A 25,021-nucleotide genomic window follows, 5' to 3' on the forward strand; every position below is an offset into this window, starting at 1 on the left:
ACCAAGCAGAAAACATATAATAGATTTTAATTTATTTCTAATTAATTAGTTAAATAATTCCAGTCACTATGCAAATAGATAAATCATAAATCATAGCATAACAAAAACTATTAAAAAAATACAATGAATATTAAATTGTTGTCCCCCTTTTAATAAAATAATATGATGTACAAATGGAAGGTACTGTAAAATTAAAGTAGTAATTACAGCAAATAAGGCAAAAAAATAATAAGGACTATTATTGCTGTACAACATTTTATGTGTAGGTTAATATTGAGTAATGTGTCACATAGTTTATTTGTTGTCTGTGCCATGCATAGTAAGACCATTTTTAGAGTCATTCAGCAGCAGATACATACATCACTAATCAATATTATCTCTACAGCATTGTGCTTTATTTAACAATGTTCTAAACAGACAATGCTCAGTTCAACATAGCACAGTTAGCAAGCTATTAGCATTTAGCCAGAAGTAGAACAAAGAAATATGAAGTGCACAGTCACACATACCTGCCAAATTCCCAATTTGCAATCCACTTCAAATCAAAAAGTTTGACCAAATAGGATAATTTCCTCCACCAGGGGTAGCCACAAACACAATTATGATCATGTCACGTTTGAATTCCTGAGCCATTTATTTCATCACACTGTGCCATCAATTCCTGGGGAAACACCAATTTCACTTAAATTACATTAAACAATCTAAAACTAAAGCCCATATCGCCTTATGTCTTACAAAGCCTTCGCTTTTCTTATTCTATTCACATGTGAAGCGTTCAGCACGAAAAGCATGAAACTACTGCACATTCAGTACCTCTTCACGATAACAAATATTACTTTGCAACATAACATATTTTCCCCAGCAAAGTAATACATGAAAATATTATCATAAAATAACATTAACATAGTGTTTTTCTTTAAAAACCATACAATCTTAACTGTGTTTATTTAAAATTAGTTCACAGCAGTACAGTCTTAAAAAGTAGAGCAGGGGTCACCAACGCAGTGCCTTTTCTGGGACATTGTGATTTTCTAGGAAATTTGTAGAAGTGATCATTCAAATTGTAAACATTGGCGGAGATTGATAGAAATTGTGCTGGATGAAGAAATTTGCTATTTCTGTTTCCTAATTTTTGTGATACATTGTGAGAAATGATGAATATCTTCACATAAAATGATATACCACTTATTAATAATAACCAAATAATTATCTCTCAGTTTCAAAAAGCCTGGTGACCCCTCAAGTAGAGCAAAACTATTAAGACTCACAAGAAGTCAATAAGAAGACACACCTTGGAAAAACACTAGAATTTAAAGCAATAGGTAGCAAAGTCCAGTGTTTAACAGCTAAGTGCATTCGCATTTCAACATTTACAGCATGTAAGCAAACTTAACAAAATAAAATGAGATACGATATGCACAATTATTGTGTCACATTGCCGAAGCTCCGCGTCCAGCATCTATTAGAGGTAGTCTTGATGATTAATGACAATCGGTGGAACCTCCTAAGTGGAATGTGATGAAAGAAGTACAATTTGGCATTCAACTTTTATTTTGTTGAAGTTTTACTTTAGTATTTATAACGTCTTGGCGCTTATATTTGGGTTTAGAATGGTCAAATGTTTTTTTAAATGTCTGCAGAGGTAAGAAAGGTTTATGATGGGGACAGTATAGAGTCAGATAGTTTCAATTAATATTTTTGAATTTGAATGACTTGGCGGTTTCACCAGCATCACACAAAGGATCGTGCTTTACTTTGGAGGTTCCACAAAATGGAATGCCTGCAGAACTAGTGACCGTATGCAAATTATTCACAACAATAACAAAACATGACAAACACAAATCACCAGAAAGAAAATGTTCCCCAAAAAAAACCCTAATTGTATCCCTTAAATTGTGGAGAATACTGGTTTCTTACAGATTCAATTGAAAAATATAAATACTGTACGTGACTCATAATTCTTCCAGTGTATAGGGTCACCCTGAAAATGAGTGTAAAGTCAATTGTGAGAATAAAGTTACATGTATGCAAGAGTAAAGATGTAAGATATCAGAACAAAATTGTAATACTATAATCACACATGTACGCTTGTCAAATGTGTTCACTGTTGTACCTTGTAAATTTCCTAAACAATAACATTGTTCATGTTGTCACACATATACAACAGATTTTTTTCTTATTAATATTACAATTTTTTGTCGTGGAACGTTACAATGCTTTTCGGAACTTTTTCGGAGTATAATTACTTCATTTTGTCGTGTAAGATTTCAACTTTTTTCGTAACTTTTTCGTAGTATAGCTACTTTATTTTGTCTTGTACCGTTACAACTTTTTTCATAACTTTTTACAACTTTTTTTCGTAACTTTTTCATGGCATAATTAATTTTGTCTCGTAACGTTACAACTTTTTTCGGACGTTTTTTTGTGGTATAATTTACGTCATTATGTCTTGTAACGTTACAACTTTTTTCCTTATTTTTTATTGTAGTAAGGTGGCTTCATTTTGTCTCATTAAGTTACAACTTTTTTTGTATCTTTTTTTTATAGGACAGTGACGTCATTCTGTAACATTACAACATCATTCGTAAGATTTTTTCTTAATATACTGATCTCATTTTTATCAGTATATGACCTAATTTAACGAAGTGTATTTCTATCTTTTCTGTGTAGCATTTATCTTAAATTTGGGTGCTTTGGATTTTGCGTGCGACTTTGACCCTGCCACCTCACCCTGTCCTTTTTCTGCTTTGTGGGGCAATGGGGCACTCTGCCCCCAAGATGCCAAAACAAACATTGTATTCTGCTTAGCAAAGGGCGGATTCACAAACATATCTTGTGTGACCTCCCAGCAAGGATCCTTGGGTGCTTGCAGCGGCCAAGCTAGCTAGTCAAAATTCAATTCCCGTTGTCTAATGTGTCACATAGCTTATTTGTTGTCTGTGCAGTTTGGTGCGTAATTGTAATGATAAGCAGCTTACTTAATTTTTCATTTGAAATCATCTCTGCCCGGCATGAACTACACCTTTCAGTGGTCACATTGTGGTCTCGCTGTTGTGGTTGCGCATGATGTCGTTGTCCTGGCAAATAAGCTGGTAAGGCTTCTCGTTCTCTTCGATGACCGAGTTGCGCACCTCGTCGTCCTGACTCTGCAGTTCGCCACGAGAGAGGTGCTCCAAGATGCCCGCCCCGAGAGAGTCGCCCAGCACGTTGGTGGTGGTACGCAAACGGTCCCTGTGGGGTAAAATGTACTATGAGAGATGTGTGTCGTAATATAAATGTTGCAGGGCGGCACCTCATGGGTTGCTCTCGAGCATCACATTGACATTTAAGCAGAAAAGCCCGACCAATCGCCCATCAGGCTGACATTTAGCGGGCAACTCACAGGAACCAATCCACGGCGATGATGAGCGTTATATCCTCTGTGGGCAGTCCCACCGATGTCAATACAATCACCATGGTAACCAGGCCAGCCTGGGGGATGCCTGCTGCTCCGATGCTGGCGGCGGTTGCTGTGATACTGAGTGGGCGGCGGGAGAGGATGCGGGAGGGGCGGAGACATGTTAAAATGGTTATTGTCATTCCATTGGGGTTAAGAAGAGAAAATGACATTACAGCGGAGACCCGCGTCTCGCCGTTCGGCAACTGCGTACTCGCTGATATTTTTCAGCATTACCTGATTGTAAGAATCTGGCCAAAGTTCAGGTCCATGTCGTTGACTTGGGCGATAAAAATGGCCGCCACGGCTTCGTAGAGGGCGGTGCCGTCCATGTTGATGGTGGCGCCCACGGGGAGAACAAAGCGGGTGACCCGTTTGTCCACACGGTTATTCTCCTCCAGGCAACGAAACGTGATGGGCAGAGTAGCAGAGCTATCAAATGAACAGGATGAAGATTTAATATGTGATTGATTATGCAATCTGTATGTTAATTAACGGTTGTATAAGAAGTAAAGCAGTGCAGATCCCCACTATTACTGCAAACTACAACCATAATAATACCAATATGTTAATTCTATTTGCTTTATTATTTAAACTGTCAATCAAAAATGAACATTGTTATTTTTGTAAATACAGATTTTTTAAATATACTTTTGCATTCGATCTTATTGGACTGGGTGTTAGACTAAATGTACATAAGTTATCCCATATTTACTCTTATAGTATTGCAAAGAATGACTCATGCTCTTTCAGCTGCAGAACAAGAACTGTGCCCTGTAAAAAAATAAAAAGAGAGCGTTCGAGAGAGTGTGCCTCAGAGCGGGTAGGAGATTGTAACTGAGCACATCTCTGTCAGTTCCCCTTGCGAGTAAAAATAATCTAAGTCTCTTGTCTTCCTTCCTTGTCTATTGTTTATTAAATGCTCTAGGTTGACTGAACCTGACACCGGTGTACCTAATATTACGGAACAGCTGATCGTGAATCACCTGGAGGAGGTTCCCAGAGCGGTGATGAGCGCTTGCAGCAGGCCGCCAATGAAGCTGTAGGGGTTCTTCCTGGTCACCAGGAAGTAGAGAAGCGGCAGCACGAAGAGGCCATGGATGAGGAGGCCCACGATGACGGACACGGTGTACATCGCCAGCTGGCCGCCCATCTCCGCCAGATCCTTCATCTCCACGATCTTGCCCGCTATCAGGAAGAGGATGCCCACTGGGGCGTACCTGCCATACAGTTGAGTTGTTGAGGAGAGTGGAGTTCTTAATTGAATGTCTTTAAAAACAATGCTCTTTGGGTCTTTCATAGATAAACAAATTACGAGTGCTAGAGCATGATGGGAAGTTGGTCTTGGAATTGTTTTTGTGTGTTTCAATAATAAACAACATTAACATAGTAGGCCGACGTGTACGTATTCATCAAAAACAAGGCATAGGTTTATTCCTACAAAGTTATTTAGAGCATTATAAGACACTGTAAAATTATGTAGTTTGAAGATTGACACTGCAGATAAAAATAGGGGGAAAAACTGTACTTAAGAAGGCAATAATTCAAATTAAATTTATTGTAAATAAATGTTCAATAAAATTGTACATAAATAAAAAACAAAACATTCTAAAAAATAAAATGGTATTACATTGTAGGCTACTAAAATACAGCTTACCAAAAAAAAATTTTTCTTCAATTGAAGCTGTTGTAACATTGAACATTTAATTTAGTGATTATTTTGTGTACCAACAGAGGGAGCTATTTTCTGTATAAACATCTTTGGCTCAATGCTTTAAGTCTCTGTTTTTTTTATCTGCCTAAAATGGACGCCTCTCCCATAATGCAAGGCCAAAGTTATCTTTGGGAGATAGGAGCCATTTTGTGCCGGCAGTAACCACAGAGAATGTAAACATTGCTAGCAAATCCGGTGTGTTTTCATCAAAACTGAGTTTTCATGTATTTCAATATTGCACAAAATTTTGTTTTTAACCACACAACAATCAAAATAAAGCTAATAAAGTCGTTCTATGGCTGGAATGGATTAATTACATTTCCATTCATTTCAATGGGAAACATTACCTCGGTTTGTGAAGATTTCGGTTTAAGAATGGTCTCAAGTAATAAATTAAATTTGTAACAAAAATTTTACTGTATATGAGTTTGGGCACATCTCTTCCAAATTATTCCTAATATTTCAGTATGAGTGTGTTGTGATTTCATAAATGAGCTTGTCTGTGTGCGCTGACCATATGATGATGGCCACCAGCCTCATGATGGCTTCGTTGAGGCAATCAAAGAAGTCCCTGAGGGCTTGACCCTTCAGCTTCATGTTGCCGATGACCAGACCGAAGCACATGGAGAAGAAGACCAGACCCAAAGCGTTGACGCCATCAGAGGAGCCCGACATGGGCACCGTCTCCTCCAACGTCTCCTGTGGGTGTATGGGGAGGGTGCGAGTGGACATGTGAGACAAGGGACAAGGGGGTGGGAGTCACATGGGTTTACCTGGAAGCTGTGGAGCACCCTGCTGAGGTTCACGTTGAGGTCCGTCACGTTGATCGCATCGTCGGTGAGGTTCAGGCTCACCGTCACGTTCCTCGTTTGTACAATCCTCTTGTAAATGGTTTTGTACTGTAACGTGACAAGCCAGCAGAACTGTAGACTAGCAATATCCAGTTTGAGTAGATATTTTCATTAGTATTATTTAAAAAATAAAAAATAAATAAAATGTTTCATCAGAAAACAAGTCGTTTTAAGTTCATCTTTTTTTTCTTTTTTTTTGATGTATTGTCTTACCTGCTTGAAACAAGCTTCGACAAGATTGGGTGGAAACATGTTCCTGAAGAAACGAAAAATATTGTTATAAATTTTGTCCGTAATGCAACACTGTAAACATTTACCAGGGGAAAACCACAAACAAAAGTTCTGAGAATGTCTTAATTAACAGCTACAACATTAGGTATACCTGCAAGATTTACAAACATTATGAAATATATACAAATAATAGATTTTATTTATGGATTTAAAAGACTTTTAAGAGTCTTTCATCATTCAATTGAAAATATTTTGTCATTGCTGAAGGAAGTTGGGGGGGCTAACATATATCACATTTAATTATATATATTTTTTAAAGGCCAATTTTAATAAAGGCCGACTACTGGAGCTTTACAGATTGTGCACCTCATAATATGGAAAAAGTTTTTCTCTACAGACCGTAACATTACATGCAAGTTTAATCTTTCCATGGACATCCATTGAAGTCTATTGAAACTAAAATGATCAACCCTTGACAATTAATTGATTTTTTTTAAACTAATTTTATATTATACTATGCTTGTTTACATAATCATTACTTTACAAAATAAATTTTATCATAGCTGTATTATTTTTTGGGTGCCGTCAATCTGTTCCAGCACCCAAAACAACAACAAAAAAATTCCAATGCATTTTTAAATAGGAAAAATGGCACTCTGTAAAAATGTACTTTATAAAAACATAGAGTAATTATATATGATAGAATGTAGAGAATTACACAATTTTTGCCACATTTTTGCTTCAATTCAATGTACGTGGCACTGCTCCTTTTGGTGTGCATGCATTGGCCACCTGGGGGCAGTATAATATTGATGTAAAGCTAAATCAGGGATTGGGAGACTGGCAGTCTGCAGGCCCGTCCGCACCACACTGGGCCCCTTGATTAATAAAAAAATAAAAAATGAATACAAACCCCTAAAAAACTTCTTCTTTTTTTTTTTTTTTAAAGCTGATAAACATTTAATATAAATTTTCCACAAAAAAAGAGTGGAAAAAACAAAAAGGGGGGAACAAAATATATTGATGTATAAAAAAAGAAATAGGAAAAAAACAAAACAAATACACTTGCATTATAGGAGGTGACAAAGATACTGGACTACCTGATGAGGTCCAGGAAAGCATCTGTAGCTTGGACCAGTTCCACATTTCCACCCTTGGCTACAGGGCTGAACCTGCTGCCTTTCCCGGGCTTGATGATGATCACGATGACGATGCCGATGAAGACGGCGATCAGGGTGGTCACCATGTAGTAGACCACAGCACGCATGCCCATTTTACCGGACGCTTTGCTGTCCAGTGACGACATTCCTGCAACAGAGTATGTTATTGCTGTTAAATATGCTGTAGCCTATTTTTCTCTGTATACATACTGTTTACCATTAAGTTAGACCTGTAAATACGCCAAAATGTGCACATTAGTGTGGTGTATAATATTTATGCATTTGCGTTTCTGTTTGGATGTTAAGTGAATTTCATTGGCTGTGTGTTTAATGGAAATAACTGTTTAATCTATTTTCTAGTCCCAAATTATTACTTATGTCTCAGTCCAGGGGCTACACTCTATGCTACACTTTAAGGTCAATCAGGTCACTTTTGGATTTGAATTCAAGGTTAACTAGACCATGAAACTTCTTCTAACTAGTAGATTAACACCTTAGCTGTACTCCTGCAATAATAGTTTTCAGACTGGATTCGGGTTCGAATTCCTGCCTTTGTGACGTCATGTGCACATTATGTGCATGAAGAAGGGTGTGTGCATATAAATTTTTCCGCAACTGGCGGCAGTAGCGATTCAAAATGAAATGTTCTGCGTTCAGCAGCTTTAATGAAAACTAATGAAAATAACGGGGAAAAAAACAAACAAAAATGATTAAACAAAAAAAAAGAAAACTAAATGAAACTACATTTTATGTTAAAAAAAATTAACTAGGACTAATTATAATACAGTGAAAATGTCCTACATTTTCATTTTTGACAGCTAATATATACAGGAGATTTGTGGTTTCATTTTAAATGTATTTAATTCAGTAATAATGTTTGGCCGTACAGAATATATATTATGAAAAATAATACTACAACTAATAAAACCTAAAATAAAAGTAAGCAATAAAATAAAGAAAAAACTAATACAACTAAAATAAAAAGCAACTAAAATGAAAAATCCAAACGTGTTAAACCTGTGCATTCAGAGTAATGGTCAACTTTTATTCTTTTAATAATTAGCCAGTCTATCAAAACATAACCTTACATGAACGCGATTCTCGGCACAAAAAAAAAATTGGGGAATGCTATTATACAAAAAACCCTTAACATACTTGGGACCTGTATCAACTTGCCATGAGCGTGTTGAAAATGCACCTGTAACCAGGCTGGAGACGATGAGAGGCAGCACCAGCATCTTAAGCATCCTCATCAGCAGCTCCCCGGGAAAGGAGAAGTACTTGATCTCTCTCAGGGACAAGTTGTGGGAGCGCAGCGAGAAGCCAAGGACGATGCCTGAAGAGAGAGAAAGTGACACAGCATATAAAAGAATAAATGACTCATCTGGTTGGCATCTGCCAAGGTTGTAAAAGTATCTATTTTCACACAGTAAAAGTTTTCAAACGCAGCAAGTCGAAGCAAATATCACTTAAAAGTACAAATACCTAACAAAAAAAAAATCTACTTAAGTACAGTAAGATCATGTAAGACAAGCACACTCACCCACAGCCACGGCAGCAACGGTGAATAAAACAAAGAGGTTTCTTTTGAGGAAATCTTTGACGCTCTCCTTGCTGATGGAGCTTATTTTCTCCTTCATGATGCTCGCTCTCCTCTCCATGGCCGCACAAACTCGTCTTTTCAAGTCCGCTGGCTCGTGCACGGGGGCTTTCACCGCGTCCTCGTTCAGAAAAGGGCTCGTGCTGGTGGACGGGGGCTTCTCGCTCATTATCAGCTCTAGAACCTGGTCCAGGAGGCAGGTCTCGTGTGAAACTGGACAAAGGACAGGAGTGAGGGGGAAATTAATCATAAAATAAAATGTCATACAGTGGATCTAAAAAAAAAAAGCACACCCTTTCTTAAATGCTAGGTTTTTGTGGAATAGAAAAATGTGAGCAAAATGAATCATTTCAAAACCTTTGCTAACTTTTATGTGACTTGTTCAACTCAATTGAAATAGTTTTTATTCTATTCAAGAGGGGAGGTAACTGTGATAATGTGATTGCACAACTGTACACACCCTTTTAGAACAGGGATGTGTTCAGAATTAATCAATCACATTCAAACTATGAAAATAAGCCAGGAAAAGCCTCCAAGAACATTTGAAAATTATTGGGGGTTAATCGGGGGCAGGTGTGCGCTGACTCCCGTTTAACACTAAGCCTAAAACCTGAACACATCCACATGATCACATCCCGGTGAAAAGCGGGTCGTACACTTGTGCAACCACATTATTTATATTATTTCAATTGCTTATTTTTACTTCCCTTCTCATAAATATATTTTAAAATTCTATTTAGTTGCACAGGTATTGGTTATATTAAGAGTGTTTTTTTATTATTATTATTATTTATATTGGTCTGACCTTTATCTATTTATGTATTTATTTATTACATGTAGAAAAAGACAAACAGACATCCGAACAGGGGTGTGTAGACTTTTTAAATCCACTTTTTACACTTACTGGACACTTCACACCCAAACAAGCTTTTGAGATCCAGGTCAAGAATTAATATTTTACACCAATAAAAACATGTACAGTATTGTCTTTTGTCAGAGACGTATTAATTTTACAGATGTATCAATGTTTCAGTATGATCATTACTGTCATTGTTGTTCCGCCATTTTGAGTATCTTTGTATTGAAATAGATAAGAGACAAGACATAACAGCTCTCAGCGCTTAGTGTAATTTATGACCACAACAATAATAAACATTGTTAAATAATAGCCGTCCCACAGTGTCAGTAAAAACTGAGCATTATTATTTTTGCATGGATACAATTTGAAATTATTGAATCAAAATATGATGTAACTACAACTTGTTTCCCTGACTTAATTGTTATTTGACCACCGCAAATAGTTCCATCGAGAAAAAATACTTTCAACAACATGGAAAAGGCTGTCAAATACAATATGAAACATTTCCAAAGCCTTACCGGGTTTGAGTTGTGTGGAGTAACACAAAGAAGTGGTCGGGAGCGCATGTGGCGGTTGCCTTCAAGATGTCTTATCTAAGTAGGTTACTAAGTTTCCTGTCACTTGGCTTCAACCAACAATTTTATATGTTTAACGACAAGGAAAGAACAGGCGGGGTCTTTGTACCTTTTGTGGCAACCTCTTCTTTTATAGCTTCATTTATTGACACCACATTTATTAATAATGCCTTTTGAGCAACCATATTTTCTGCTTCTTCTTTTTTTTAGAGCAACTTTTAGCATTTGTGCCATAAACCACAACTACTGTTCAGGTTACCACTTGGTAACCACTTGGTGTTGGTATATAGACTATTACTGTAACCGGATCATTATTTTGATTTGATTTGCATAAAAATTTAAATAATTAAAAATAATGAAAATAAACATTGTGAAGCCAAAACTTGTAAACAGCAAAAATAATAATAAGAAAAAAAGCAATTTAAGCAAACAAGAAACAAAACTTAACAACATATTAAGCAACAAAAAGACATACATGTTCAAATGTGTCAGAATAAAATAAAATAAATAGTGTTTTAATATTTAAAAAAAATTGAAAATAGTTTGAATATATTTTTTGGGGTCTGAATTTAAAAAGATACAAATAAAAAATTCAAAAAATCATGATATAGCAAATATTTATAATTAAATCACAAAATATGATACAAATCCTTATTTGAAACTCAATACTGCTGATTCTGCTGCTAGAAGAAGAATGTGCAGCATTTCACACCAAAATCACTTTGGACCACCTTGTCAAAACATACTAGGACGCCAAGCTGCTGTAGCACAATTTTGCTGACAGCATGTCCTGTTACTTTAGCTTAGATTCACTTCTAATATTCTTCTAATTAAATGTCTTACTTTCAGAGCAAAAAAACATACATCTCCTAATAGACTGTCAAAACTCACCGCTCATGATTCAGCGTGGTGAAATAGTCCCATCTAAGTGTGACACTAACTGCAATGTGTGCATGTGCGTCCAGAGGTGAGGCATCCAATGATGTAAGTGCGATGCTGTTCTGCCCTCATGAGCAGACAGACATTAAAAAAGCCTCTCACATGTTCTGACCTTTTTATACCTCCACATAAACACACACACACTGACCACACACCAATTAGAGTGCAAGTACAAGTCTACAAAAGGCCAATCATCGCCTTCTATCCTTTATGTTCTGTTCTCAACTCGTCCTTGACATGACAGGAAGTTAAACTAGGTTAGAGTTACAGAATTGAATTTGCCAACTTTGATATCCAAGATTCAAAAGATACTGAAAAGTTCATGTAAACTGGACTAGCACAAAGATTACATAGCATGGCTAGATGGGTATGGATGGACAGATATTATCGGTTGTAGTCAATCTATCATAAAGGTAAGCTGGATGGATGGATGAACGAATAGATAGATGGATGGATGGTTTGATGGATGGATGGATGGATAAACGGACGGAACGATGAATGGATGGATGGACAAACAGATGGACGGATGGATGGGTGGACAGACGGACAGATGGATAGATGGACGGACGGATGATAGAAGGATGGATGGATGAATGGATGGACAAACAGATGGATGGATGAACGAATAGATAGATGGATGGGTGGATGGATGGATGGATGGATGGATGGATGGATGGATAAACGGACGGACAGACGGACAGAACGATGGATGGATGGATGGACAAACAGATGGACGGATGGATGGGTGGACAGACAGATGATAGAAGGATGGATGGATGAATGGATGGATGGATGGATGGATGGATGGATGGATGGATGGATGAACGAATAGATAGATGGATGGATGGTTTGATGGATGGATGGATAAACGGACGAACAGACGGACGGAACGATGGATGGATGGATGGACAAACAGATGGACGGATGGATGGGTGGGCAGACGGGCAGATGGATAGATGGACGGACGGATGATAGAAAGATGGATGCATGGATGGATGAATGGATGGACAAACAGATGGATGGATGGATGATGGATGGATAGATGGACAAACAGATGGATGGATGGATGGATGGATGAATGGATGGATGATAGAATGATGGATGGACGGATAGATAGATGGGCGGACTGATGATAGAAAGATGGATGAATGGATGGATGGACAAATGGATGGATGGATGGATGGATGGATGGATGGGTGGACTGATGGACGGATGGATAGACAGATAGACAGGCAGTTGGATGGACAGATGGACAGATGGACGGATGGATGATGAATGGATGGAGGGATGGACAAACAGATGTATGTATGTATGTCTGTATGCATGGGTGGATGGATGAACAGATGGATGCTTAGCTAGATGGATGGACGGATGGATGATAAAAGAATGGATAGATGGATGGACAGGTGATAGAAGGATGGATGGATGGATGCTGATGGACGGACAAAAGGTTGGGCCGATAAGACAATGATACACTTGCTTCTAGTTAAGCATTGATGAAGGACAAATGGACAGATTGATACATTTGGCAGTAAGCAAACGGTCAAGAGGTTATGAAAAGATGTATGAGTGAATGGGCATGCAAGGGCGGTTGGAGGAACAGACAGATACCTTTAGTAGAAAAGGATGGATGGATGATGGACAGATACCCTTGGTTCTAGTTAAGCTGTCATACAGATATATGGACAGCTTGATTGATTAGATAGATAGATAGATAGATAGATAGATAGATAGATAGATAGATAGATAGATAGATAGATAGATAGATAGATAGATAGATAGATAGATAGATAGATAGATAGATAGATAGATACCCTCATGGTGGAAGTCATGGGTCTGGCAGTCTGCAGATCTTCAGCGTGTTCCTTCCTTCAAGAAGCTGCAAAACAAGGATGAAAACTTTCATTCCGAAAGAAGCCATCGTGTCACTTCTTCAGAAAAGTCTCACACACCAGAACGGAAGAAGCGCTTCTCCCTCTGTGCAGTGGACGTCTTCTCTCTGTGCCGAGGAGCTGATAATGAACTGGTGTTGCCCACACACTCCACGTTAGCTCACCATCACGTTCTGCGGTGGTCGGTGAAGCCTCCGGCAGGGAACGGCGCCCGGGAGCTCTGCGTGGGAGGAGGAGAGGTTAAGGATCCTTCAGCGGGGAAGGAAAAAAAATTAATTATGAAGACAGACAACCTCATGCATGCCCACAACACTCAAATGGGGTGAAATTCACGACACCTCTCTTAATAAATGATACTTAAAATGTGCAATGATTGACACTTTTGTCGCGTAGCGTCACGCAATGATTTGGAACTCCCCCGAGGAGGAATTCCAGCAGCCTTCTTACGTTCGTTAATTGGAAACTCTCAGTACTTGTGGTGCCGCTGGAGGAGAGTGCCTGTGAAAATGCTGTACTGTAGTCATTGCTATGACAACATGCATCTGCTCATGGATTTGTAACCCTTTGGCACCCAGCCTGGCATCCAGGATGACGCCCTCACGCCCATTCATGCACAATTCATATGCAAACGTTGGCTTCCAATCAACGGGATGAAACTGCACAATTTTTATTATTAATTGTCCCATTAAAGCTGACCATCACAGAGACACCAAAGCTGGTTCATTGGAATAAAGTTACATTTAATAACATAAGTTCTCAAATTTCACTGTACATTCTATAATGACTAATATAATATATATATATATATATATATATATATATATATATATATATATATATATATATATATATATATATATATATATATATATATATATATCATATTTGTTGAAATTGTCAATATGACCTGAAAGTAGTACAAGAGTGAAATTATATGTAATCTACTCACCAAGAAAGTTTATTGTTTCTTATTGATTTTAATTGACTGAACATTCAAAAAATAAATAAATAAAACTCCAAATCAATAACATCTTATGTAACCGTAACTGTCCATTACGAATTAGACAAGCTCCTGCTATCGACGTAGCAGCCGTGACAAACGTTGTCTTGTTTTCGACGCTAATGCTAGTTTAGTCTTGCTAGCTATGCTATTTTGTTGACGCTTGATATGTGTTCTATGAATTTCAGAATTGCATTATTGCAATGATGAGCTTTGGTCAAACACCTGAGGGTGGGGAGGATGTAGTAAACTGCGATTTAATTTTACTAACAACTGCAATATAACCCTCAAGATATAATAAAAATGCAGTGACAGAGTACTATACGTGCCACTTATGCACATACCGTTGACGGTACAGATGTGATCGGCCTGCCAGATCGTATCGGGGTCGCCTAACGAGTACGTCACGCTACAGGATTGGCTAGAAATTATCCAATTGATGACAAACATTGGAAAGAAAATATTAAAGATGCAATTTAAATAACAAAATATACGCGCCGAGATTGTAAAAACTTAAATAAACCTAAGAATATAAAAAACAAGATATATTGAATAAATAATAAAATAGATAGATAGAATAAATGATAAATACAGAAATTAATTGTCTGAGATGTGACAAATATTGTCAGTTTAGATTGTTAATGTGGTCCTATTATCATTAAGACTATTTTTGTGATGTATTGTGATTTGTACACTCCTCAAAAGAAACCAAACCGAAGTGAACACGTCTGAATCGCGCATTTCGTTAGCGCTGCTGTACTGACGTCATCGGCAAACACAACCGTGCTTCAATCTATTTTTTCATTCTTAAATCTTCAAGTATCCTGCTTTTATATTCTTATGTTTATTTACGTTTTGGCAATTTCAGTCCATACATTTTGTTATTTCAATTACATCTTGATTACATCAATGTTTTACCGTCAATTTTTTTCATATAACTTTAGTCAACCATTTTAAATATTCAATTTCCAGCCAATCCTGTAGTGTGACGTCATCTGTAGGCGACCCCGATACAATCTAGCAGCCCGATCACATCTGGCACCGACAACGGAGTAAAAATCCAGCATGACTACTAGCCGTAGAGAGACAAAAGTAAATGACGTCCTTGTTGAATGTCGTTGTTGCGGGAAAAGCTTGATGACACAAGAGTGACGTTGCTCAAATAGACGAATTTGATTGGCCCGGCCTGTTTTCGGGCGGTGCCGAATCGCTATTTATGGACGCCTGTCCATGAACTATGTGGCTTGCCAGGCAAGCAAAGCAGACCCAGAACATGACTTACCAATGCCTGACACCTGACTATTTACGCCTAGTAGTGATACTAGTAAAGTCCAGTAGTTTACTGGAGAGGTTTAACTGCATAGTAGGAGGTCTAAAATAGCACTAACAGTGGGCAAAACATTACTAGTAAAACATGGTCGCTCTACTAGTGTGCTAAACTGCATTACAAGGATATTGAATAAACCCTCAAACGGCTTTCCATTCTAAGAAGCATTGAATGTAAATGGTCTCCCCGTCAGATTCTACACCAGCATAGGACCAAAGTGATAGGAACAGATTGCATCGCCATGGCAACACAATCATCTTGCCACATAACGTGGGAGGAACGCATCATGTACTGTAATCCCCATTTAGAGGGATGTAATTATTCACACGCCTGCAGGAGGCAAGGCTTCTCTTTGTGCTCTGCCGAAACACATTTGAGTGCAACAATCCCATCAGGCTGCTTAAACGCTTTACACAAGTAATAGAATTATCTGTAAAGCTACCGAGTCATCTCAGGGCCATGGTAACAAAATAATGACTGGCGGTCACCGATGCCAAATGTTGATTGACTTTAAGCACACTTTTATGTTTTGTAATGAAGTCTCCATGGCCACTTAGAACGAGTCCATTAGCTACCTAGCAACATTAAGGGTGTTCACGTTGTGCTATTATTGACAACAAACTCAGACATTGGGAGCCATGTTTGCGTAGCCCCTTTATTGCCTCATCACATTGTGGAATAGTATTAGGATGCCAAGGCGAGTGGAATGGAGCGTGCTTCCCTTCGACCCAGGAGGGCACGCACGCGCATACACTTTGCTCATCAATTATTTCTCAAAAGGAATGAGCAATGCCCTAGCTCGACCCGGTGCTATGACATGACAGCAACAGAACGTGAGGCAGCAAATTACTCTCAGGAAGAAGTAGGGGGAAAAAATACATACACAACAACAATCTCCCGAACCACAAAAGACATCAAATTAGGAGTATTGAAGCATTTTTCAGTTACACACACCTCAAGCCAAGCCAGAGCCACACAAAGCTATTTCAAGGCTCCGCTCAAGAAAAAGGCTAGCAACAAAAATAAAGCCTGACTTCATTATGTCTGCCTTTTCTTTTTAATCCAAAACATCTGGATTAGAACAATGGAATAGCAAACTTTTGGCCTATGACGCAAGTTATACAAAATCTGAAAGCAGACAATGAGAATTGACATTCCAAAGCAATGGGTCCCAGGTGGAAGGGTTCGGAAACACCCTATATTAGATTCACTTTAAAATGTCTTTAAAGTCATATTTCCAACAACAACAAAAAGGGATTCTATCATTCTGGTCACCAACAGGATTAACATCCCATCTTTTTTTCTTTTTTTTGTGTGTGTATAAATCTTCGCCAGTGTTTACATTTTCAAGTGATCACTTCCTTACCTAGAAAATCACAATGTTGTATTACTTTTGAGTAATTTTTTAAACAGGCTCACGGACCACTCTTGTGGTGCTTGGGGACTACCTGGTGCCCATGTTGGTGACCCCTGGTTGAGCGTCTTCAATGAAGCTAACACAAGCTTTCGGAAACTCCACAATGGAAAATTCGAAAGCAAAACCTAAGAACTGTGAGCCAAACATGCCAGGATCATTCAAAGTTAGGACATTTCCCTGGGAATGTTTGGGAAATGGCAGAAAGCACAAATTACCAGATGATTATTACTACAAAGGGTCATGTTTTCCCAAACGGTGTCCAACATCTAATATTTCCAAATTCCTTCGCTTAATTTCCCATGAAAAGCTTCTGGAAATGTACCAGAACAGTTGAGCCCTTTTCAAAAGAGCCACTGAAAAGAAAAGGCATCAACGTAATGAAAAGAATAAAAAAAACACATCGGACCATTTGTACTGTGAAAAGTGTGCTTCATCACCATGGCAACAAAAGCACTATGCTTGCATTATACGCATTATCTTTGCTTTTACTTTGGCAACTCTTGCACTCACATACAAATAACAGCCAAATACAGATTTTTGTTTTTCTGTCATTTGAGGTGTTACTTTCTCACCACATTCAGACCATTTGTGATTAAATGTTAAATCCAACACATTTCAACTGACACTGTAATAGCCAAATTAATGTGGTTTATTATTGTGGTTGTCATTTGCATTGGTGAAGAATTAGTGATCACTACATTACAAATGCATACAACCAAAATAATAAATGGTATTAATTAGAATAAAAATCACACATGCAGGTCCACAGTAATGGTAGCAAGCTACAGGTTTCATTCAGTCAGTTCAAAATGGTGTCTTGTGTGTACCAAAATTGCATCTCTCCTCTTCAATGCTACATAGTAAATGTTGTTGTTTTCTTAGTGTGGAATAAAAAGACACATCTTCCTCTTGTCCATTGACTTAATTGAATTAAGGGACTCAAAACAGTTAGCATGGAGATCAAGTCCACATGGGCATCCGTGTGGTCGTTTGTGCCACTTGGTGCTCAGTGCTGCGTTCGGAGGTGATGCCCCGTCATTGAATTTTTCACAGCGTCCTCCAGTGACTTTCTGGTGACCAGAAGTCGCACCACGTCCTCTTTCTTCTTGGTCAGTCTTTTGCGGGCCTGGTCGTGAGTCACCATGGTCATGTCCCAGCCGTTTACCTGCAAACAATGTGGATTTGCTTGAAATAATAAGTCTTCTTGTATTGTAGTGTCTGTGGGCAAGCTCGTGTTCACTTTGCGCCATCTAGTGGCGGTTTCAAGCACCTGCATAATTTTGTCGCCCATCATCAGGCCAGCCGTCTCTGCTGGTCCGTTTGGCGTTATTCTGGTCACATAGATGCCCTGAAAAAAATGTATATAACAATGATTCTTTCATAAAGTGGCATCCTAAAAGTAAAATAATTTACAGCAAAGAGTACCAAAAAAAAGTTCAGTGGAATGTCTAAGGCTGACTCAAACTCATTAAGTCATCATAAAACGTTTTCAACAAAAAGGGAATTTTTTTAAGTAGTATTTTACCCTCTTTGTGTGTTAAACACTGTTAATATGAACCCAAAAAATTCTTAAGCTTAACTTGACACGAATGTGCCTCATGACTTTTTACAGTCTGTACCATCACAAAAAAGCTAAACACTACTTTATATTGGAGTAAAAGTTTGTTTACGACACATTACTTTTGTGTTTTTCTTACGTTTGCTTCTTTTGGATGATGGATGCAAAAAAAAAAGCTAAAGAAAACAGCAAAATGCACACCTAGAGATACAGTATATCTCTGCCAAAAAAAAAAGAAGTCTCGCTTGATATGCGCCACACATGATGGAACTCGTTTTTTTTTCTTTGTAAACCACTCCTCAGCTAGTCACACTTTTTGAGCATTTTCGAGTATGCAAAGCTGCCACAAGATGGCATCAAATAGGAAAGTAGTAATTGTTGTCATGGAATATGTTGAAGGGATTCATTTTGATTAAGAGATGAAGATCTTTGTATGTCGGGGGTGAGCTAAGTTTAACCTAACATGTTAGCGGAAGTTACAGAGAGCATTACACAGATCCAAACCCAAAACATCAAAACTGCGTGACTAGTCCAACGAGATGCCTTAGCAAACATTTCAAGGTAACAAAAATAGCAGCAAAAATCTATTCTAGATATTGTGCAATGTGAACCAACAATACGGACAGAATCTGAACGTGTATTTATGTAAGACAATGGTGCTTGTGTCAACCTGTTGACAGCTTCTGTCATCCTATGACAACATCTTTGTAAGTCACCTGAGGCCTTCGGTGATATGTTCAGACATGCTGTTGATAACTTCTCTTACCACACTTTTGTTTCAACAGGTGGTGAAATGTGATGTGCAGCACAATAATATATAATAGCTCCCTTTCGGTTTAGCGTGTTATCTGCACTTCCATATTTGATCTTTCACACACAACCTGTTGTATTTATTACATAAAAAGAGTGCACTTACTTTGTCACTCTTGTCCTCAGAAAACGGGTTCTGACCAGGATCCTGGTCGATCCCTCCTCCGATGCTGAAACCCAGGATGAGATTGTCTCCCTGTCGCAACTTCTGGATCTCAATCCTTTGCTGTTTGGTAGAAGAAAAACAACAGGTGCTCAAACATGCGACAGAACACCCATGCAGAACAAATGGCTAATCTGACGGGATCCCCCTCTGGGACAGAACCACAGCTGCGGGCTGGATGAGTGCGATTGAGGGGTCGCTCGTCAACACAATGACTTCCTGTGTGCGTGTGGAGGGTTAGCAGACATTCCGTCAGCGGTGCAGCTGATACAATGAGGTCTAAAGAGGCCTGGAGCTGCCTGGAAGTTATTCAGTCAATGAGGTGTCGTGAGTCACTTTTATGAACCTCAAATAGTTATAATTATGCAGCGAAGGTGTAAAAAGCACACAGTCCATATGAGGGATTTGCTTTAGGGCCATGTAAGTAGGCTTTGCCCAGCAGTGCATTATTTTATTTTATTTTTTTAAGTGTTGCAGGTGAGCTGTAGCCCGTCCCAGGTCACTTAAAACAAACAACCATTCACCCCTATGAACAAGAGTCTTCAGTGAACCTCAAGTGTTTGATTTTGGAATGTAGGTGTTTTCGAATAGCCTAAACCACAAAACTGCGGTTGATATGCTCGTCACTACTCTACTGTACAACCCATAACACACAATATTACCAACAGGTCAATTTATACGTGTATTTCAGAGGATTAAGTAGGGAATATGCTTGGGAAACGGAAGGCATAGATAGAACTAAATGACGAGTAAATAATATACTATTCAGTGGCTCGCTGGCAAGAAAAAGGCTCAAACAGTATACTGAGCTCCAGTCCATATGGTCGTCATTAAAGATAAGTCCCATTTCCCACAGCAACTGAAGGCACCACACTTCTATGGAAGCTTGCAAATCACGTCATCGACGGTGACGCCCATTGGGCTATCGACAATCATTTGTCAAACGTAAAGCTAAACTGTTATATTTTAAATGTTTATTTGAATAATTAAATTATTAATGTCTTAAATTCAATCACTGTTACTAACGTTTTGCGTTAGCGTTGATGCGTTCAAGTGCCCAACAAAGCGAGTCATCTTTCGTTGCTAGCTAGAGAACAATTCAACTAAAAATGTATCGGGAAATATTAAGTTGGTTATTTAACAGTGACAATTTATACATGCGTCAAATATAGGCGAGTGACAATGAAAACATTATCTTTGTTTGAACTTGACGTAAGAATGTGAACAATGGAGTAACGTTGAGCGTCCCAGTCCTACTCACAAACTTCAACTTACCACAACAGCAGTCAGCGGCTGTCCGGGGATAAAAGACATTTTGTTGTTAGAATGATCTGGAAAGCAAAAAAATAACAACGACGATAACTTAAAGGAAATTTGTAAAGGGGAGAAATAAATCCAAAGTGGGGCAACTTCCTTGATGACTACTACATGAGTTACAGCAGGGCTGATCCCTTGCTTGAAAATTGGGCGTGGCCTTAGAAATCCAGCTAACCCGATGCATTGTGGTTAATGTAGTATTTCTAAAAGCCATAAAGTAGTTTCGTTTTTTTTTTGTCATATCTGTGATCTGATCACGATTGTGACCACCATTAAAATACTCATCAAAAGAAAGACAACAATTTTAATCCAAAAAGTACATTTAATGTTATTGTAAGGAACTGTAACATTATGCACAATTTGAACATTAACACTGTGCTTAGATTTAGGGAGAAAAGATAAATAACGATTCATTTAAAATGTATACAACATAAAAATCAAATATTATTGTACCTAAATAAATGCCTTTAAAAACTTCCAAAAGAATAAATGCAAATACATTGACTGTAGAAGTTAGTTAGACATTCTTTCATGTACCACTAGAGGGAGCCCACATACCACTAGTGCTGACAATTAGAAAATCATTATATACACAACTACATTTAGCAAATGGATGCATGGATGGATTCCGCATTCACATTATAAGGGGTTTGCCTCTATAACAATCCTGTTGGCGTGTTTTCTCTTTCACGCTTTTTCTGCTTTGTAACCGGGTGCGAAAGGAGGCGGTGGTGAGTATTCCACTGGTAGTCCCTCGTCATTGTAAGCGGAGAGTGCGTCATCAAACAGCTGCTCCCAGGACATCTCCCGCCGCAACTCAGTCTTGCGAGGCGAATTACTCTTAGTGTCTGTCTCATCGAAATGGTCAAAGGTAGGAGCGGGGGCCACCACCGGAGCGGGGGCCATCTTCGTGTTGGTGGGTGTGGGTAAATTCTCCGAAAGAGTCTGGAGAGGTTTGACAGGCAGGGTGATGTCTGTGATGTATCGCTTCCTGGTCTTTGGAACGGGCTTTAAATTAGGAACAGAAAAAGAGAGAAATGTAATAGTTTGAAGCAAAACAGAAGTGCAACTGATGGATAAATGATTCTTACCATGGCTGGAGGTGTAGGGATGCGGTGCTTATCGTTGTTTTGATGATCTTGATCTTCTTTTGATAGTATGTGACTCTTGTTGGATTGCACAGAACTATTCCCGTTGTATTTCTTCTCGACATTTAAGGCCTAATGTCAAAGCAGACAGAATAAATCAACATGAGTTTCAATACTAATGAATACAATGTTAAAAAGAAAAGCAAAAGTATTTCTGTATCCACACCTTGAACTGGATTTATGCCAATATGTATTCAGTCCTTAATTAATTTATTGGATTTTATTTTTTGTTTCTATATTGTCGTAATGAAAACTGAAAGATTTCAGATGTACAGTGTTAGTGGCTATAATAAGTCTACACACCCCTGTTAAAATTGAGTAAAATAAAAATAAAGTAAAAATAAATAATTGAGATATTGTGGTTGCACAAGTGTGCACACCCTCCTATAAGTGGAAAGTATCTGTGTTCAGAATTAACCTACCATTCAAATTCATTTTAAATGGAAGTCAAAGCAAAAAATGTCAGCAAAAGCCTACTAGAATATCGGAAGCAACTGCTCCGGAGTCCTCACCTGACCACAAGAAAGAGTCAACTTCTCGTTGTGGGCCGCAATGGGGACCTCTCGGTGAAAGTCGACCAGTTGTTGCAAACTGGGGTGGCGCCTTTTCTCACCCACAATGGCGCAAGAGCCGTCCTCCTTGGAGTCAATCATGAAATGTCTGACGCAGCCCTCAGCGCTGAGGTGGGAAAGAATAAACAACAGAGTGTGAGACTGTGTCAGTGCACTGCAAAAAGTAGTGAAAAACATGAAAACAAATTAAGTGTGGAATATTTTTAATTAATTTCAGCATTTTATAGGTCATGGATAAAAAAGATACTGTGATGGTTGGAGGTGGCGATCTGATCTTAAATGAACACAGATGCTTTTTATATACTTTTAAACAAATTTCGAGGAAATGCCTCCCACTCGTGGAAATATGTATTTTTACAGTTACACAACCAAAATGACCTCTATCAAAATGTCCTCGCCCTGTATGGGGGCTCACATTAGTTCATTCTAATTTATATTCCACCCTTTCGGGGTCAATGAATGACCCCAAACTGCAGTAAACCGTACACTTTGACTTAGCAAGATTTCTTAAATACTGTACATAGCGAGCCTCAAAAACACCCACCAATGGCTGTGGCGTCCTAAAACAAAAACTCACCGATGCGAGAGCGTGTAGCCAGCTCGGCTCTCGCTGACTCTCATAAGGAAGGAGCCTGGAGGCTTGGGGGTCAGAAGTTCTTCTGCAGACCTGCACATAAACGCAAAGACAGGCCTCTTTAATATGAAAAATGGTCTCTGTAACTGATTTTTCAAACCTGGGTCTCTTAACACCGGGGGTCCGAGAGCTGTTCCAAAACATAATTAGCAACTAATGTTGGATTATTAATCAAAGTGAATACTACATATGGTGACAATTAAAAATCACTGCTTAACTTACTACAATGACAAAATAAAAATAAAAATCTTAAAACAAACTAAAAAAAACTTGTTAACATGTTGTGAAGAAAATGAAGCAGAACCCTGAATGATCTGCACCTACACGGTAAAAACATCAAATAGTCCATTGCATCATGGGAAGGCGTAGCGGAGCCCTTGAAACCATTATGACAGATTAAGCATTTAGATCGTTTTTAAGTATTTGAATTAAAACTAAAACAATAATACTGCAATTGTTTTAATTGGAAGAAAACTTTATCAATCACATTTTATGAAATATTTGGGCACCCGTGGACGTCTCAGGGGCCCCAAACTATTGGTTGCGTTGATGTAAAGGCCACTTCTTGAGCAAATACGACAAAGGCTCAATTGTCATAACAATGCAACTGTTTTTTGTCCAAAAAAAAAAAAAAAGATTCTAAAAAAAGAACTTGCACACATGAGCTGTGGTGAACAACAACTGCCTACCGGTCAGACGAGAAAGGCTTGATGAATACTAATCGCAACCTTCTATCTTGACATGATGAGTGATGGTATCGTGTTAAAAACATTGTGTAACATGATCAGGTAAAATTGCAACGCCACAGCCCAAAACATTATTTAATTCTGTCCTGTGCATTCTAATAAGATACAATTAAAGAGTTATAATTTTATTATTATAATTGTATTAATTTAAAAAAAAACTTATTTTAATTTCATCTATAATTTCAAAATAAAAAGAGTAATATTGTGCAACATTAAGCTTTCTAGCCCTTCTATTTTTAATTAAAAAAAATATTATGTCTTTCAACATGTTAACTTTTTTCATAACTTGCTTATGCAGGCTGGGCTATTAATTTGTCATTAGAGTACACGGCAGGCCATTAAAAACAGGCCAATAAAAAAAAATATATATATATATATATTCATTAGAGTTTTTTTACCATTTGAATCTCCATGAAATTTATTTATGACATTATTATAGATATCAATCACAGCAATCATAGATATACAGCAATATACAATGTCTTCATTTGTTTATTGTGTTATGCTATTTTTTTTAAATTTACTTGTTATACATTAGTAACTAAACAACATGCTAAAAAAAAAGTGATATAATTTTATGATTTAAATTTTATGAAATATTTCACTTAATTTTTATACACATTTTATTTTGGTTTCATTTCGGTGACTTACTTCCTGCTAATTCTCCAGTAGAACCATTCAGGGACAACTCCATCCTGGATCCAAGTTGGTTGGGAAGCCACAAACCAGGTATTCTTTTGCGGTTGGTACAGCTGACTCAGCTCGGTCATATTGAAAAAGGCTTAATGAACTGAATGTGTCTGTTAAGAAATCAGAGAGAAATTAATAAATTGTATTCAAGGTTATTGTGATCTACTTTTCCCACAAATAACACTCTTTAGCCCACAATTGTATTGTTTAGAGTTTTACCAACACAAAATACTAATAAATATTCAATTTTAGATATTTCGAAATCTGCCAGAGCCAAACAAAGAAACTCACCCTCTCTGGTAAACGCTTTGGATTGAAAATGACATCTGAGCTCACGTACCTAGTGAACAAACCTGTACCTGGGTGGGCGGGGCACAAATGT

The 25,021-nt window shown here is 38.0% G+C and overlaps 3 protein-coding genes across 5 annotated transcripts; all 3 read right to left on the reverse strand.

Moving 5' to 3' along the window:
• Positions 1-373: 373 nt before the first annotated feature.
• slc1a6 (solute carrier family 1 member 6) lies at positions 374-14,621 on the reverse strand. Of its 3 annotated transcripts, none has more exons than XM_077583871.1 (13): positions 14,602-14,621; positions 13,318-13,477; positions 13,180-13,244; positions 8,936-9,205; positions 8,591-8,728; positions 7,333-7,540; positions 6,215-6,257; positions 5,924-6,049; positions 5,665-5,849; positions 4,423-4,656; positions 3,674-3,868; positions 3,383-3,517; positions 374-3,231 (listed from the first exon to the last, which is right to left on the reverse strand). In XM_077583871.1, exons 4-13 carry the CDS (start codon positions 9,159-9,161, stop codon positions 3,033-3,035), a joined length of 1,689 nt encoding a protein of 562 aa, XP_077439997.1. In that variant the 5' UTR covers positions 9,162-9,205; positions 13,180-13,244; positions 13,318-13,477; positions 14,602-14,621; the 3' UTR covers positions 374-3,032. The 3 variants fall into 3 exon arrangements, with proteins under 3 accessions (XP_077439997.1, XP_077439995.1, XP_077439996.1); XM_077583869.1 differs by lacking the exon at positions 14,602-14,621 and adding an exon at positions 13,705-13,767; XM_077583870.1 differs by lacking the exon at positions 14,602-14,621 and adding an exon at positions 13,551-13,679.
• A 1,598-nt stretch (positions 14,622-16,219) lies between these two features.
• On the reverse strand, positions 16,220-21,008 carry tax1bp3 (Tax1 (human T-cell leukemia virus type I) binding protein 3). The gene is made up of 4 exons (XM_077583872.1): positions 20,808-21,008; positions 19,476-19,595; positions 18,272-18,349; positions 16,220-18,166 (listed from the first exon to the last, which is right to left on the reverse strand). Exons 1-4 carry the CDS (start codon positions 20,844-20,846, stop codon positions 18,008-18,010), a joined length of 396 nt encoding a protein of 131 aa, XP_077439998.1. The 5' UTR covers positions 20,847-21,008; the 3' UTR covers positions 16,220-18,007.
• Positions 21,009-21,151: 143 nt separating this feature from the next.
• On the reverse strand, positions 21,152-25,012 carry hsh2d (hematopoietic SH2 domain containing). The gene is made up of 6 exons (XM_077583080.1): positions 24,931-25,012; positions 24,601-24,749; positions 23,147-23,236; positions 22,510-22,675; positions 21,941-22,069; positions 21,152-21,857 (listed from the first exon to the last, which is right to left on the reverse strand). The coding sequence occupies exons 2-6, from the start codon at positions 24,717-24,719 to the stop codon at positions 21,537-21,539; spliced, it is 825 nt and encodes a 274-aa protein (XP_077439206.1). The 5' UTR covers positions 24,720-24,749; positions 24,931-25,012; the 3' UTR covers positions 21,152-21,536.
• Between the last annotated feature and the right edge of the window lie 9 nt (positions 25,013-25,021).

This window comes from Vanacampus margaritifer, chromosome 13 (assembly GCF_051991255.1).
Source record: "Vanacampus margaritifer isolate UIUO_Vmar chromosome 13, RoL_Vmar_1.0, whole genome shotgun sequence".
Lineage (NCBI taxonomy): Eukaryota > Metazoa > Chordata > Actinopteri > Syngnathiformes > Syngnathidae > Vanacampus > Vanacampus margaritifer.

Bases quoted from the DNA above. Each gene is read 5' to 3' on its own strand.
- slc1a6 (XM_077583871.1), bottom strand. From the start codon at position 9,161: ATGAGCGAGAAGCCCCCGTCCACCAGCACGAGCCCTTTTCTGAACGAG. The intron at 5,850-5,923 runs GTAAACCCATGT...ATACACCCACAG, and splicing joins GGGTGCTCCACAGCTTCCAG to GAGACGTTGGAGGAGACGGT. The intron at 3,232-3,382 runs GTGAGTTGCCCG...TTTACCCCACAG, and splicing joins ATCGCCGTGGATTGGTTCCT to GGACCGTTTGCGTACCACCA.
- tax1bp3 (XM_077583872.1), bottom strand. From the start codon at position 20,846: ATGTCTTTTATCCCCGGACAGCCGCTGACTGCTGTTGTG. The intron at 19,596-20,807 runs GTAAGTTGAAGT...TCTACCAAACAG, and splicing joins AGCCGCTGACTGCTGTTGTG to CAAAGGATTGAGATCCAGAA. The intron at 18,350-19,475 runs GTAAGTGCACTC...CATTTTTTTCAG, and splicing joins CTGAGGACAAGAGTGACAAA to GGCATCTATGTGACCAGAAT.
- hsh2d (XM_077583080.1), bottom strand. From the start codon at position 24,719: ATGACCGAGCTGAGTCAGCTGTACCAACCGCAAAAGAATACCTGGTTT. The intron at 23,237-24,600 runs GTAAGTCACCGA...GTTTATGTGCAG, and splicing joins TACTGGAGAATTAGCAGGAA to GTCTGCAGAAGAACTTCTGA. The intron at 22,676-23,146 runs GTGAGTTTTTGT...TTCCCACCTCAG, and splicing joins GGCTACACGCTCTCGCATCG to CGCTGAGGGCTGCGTCAGAC.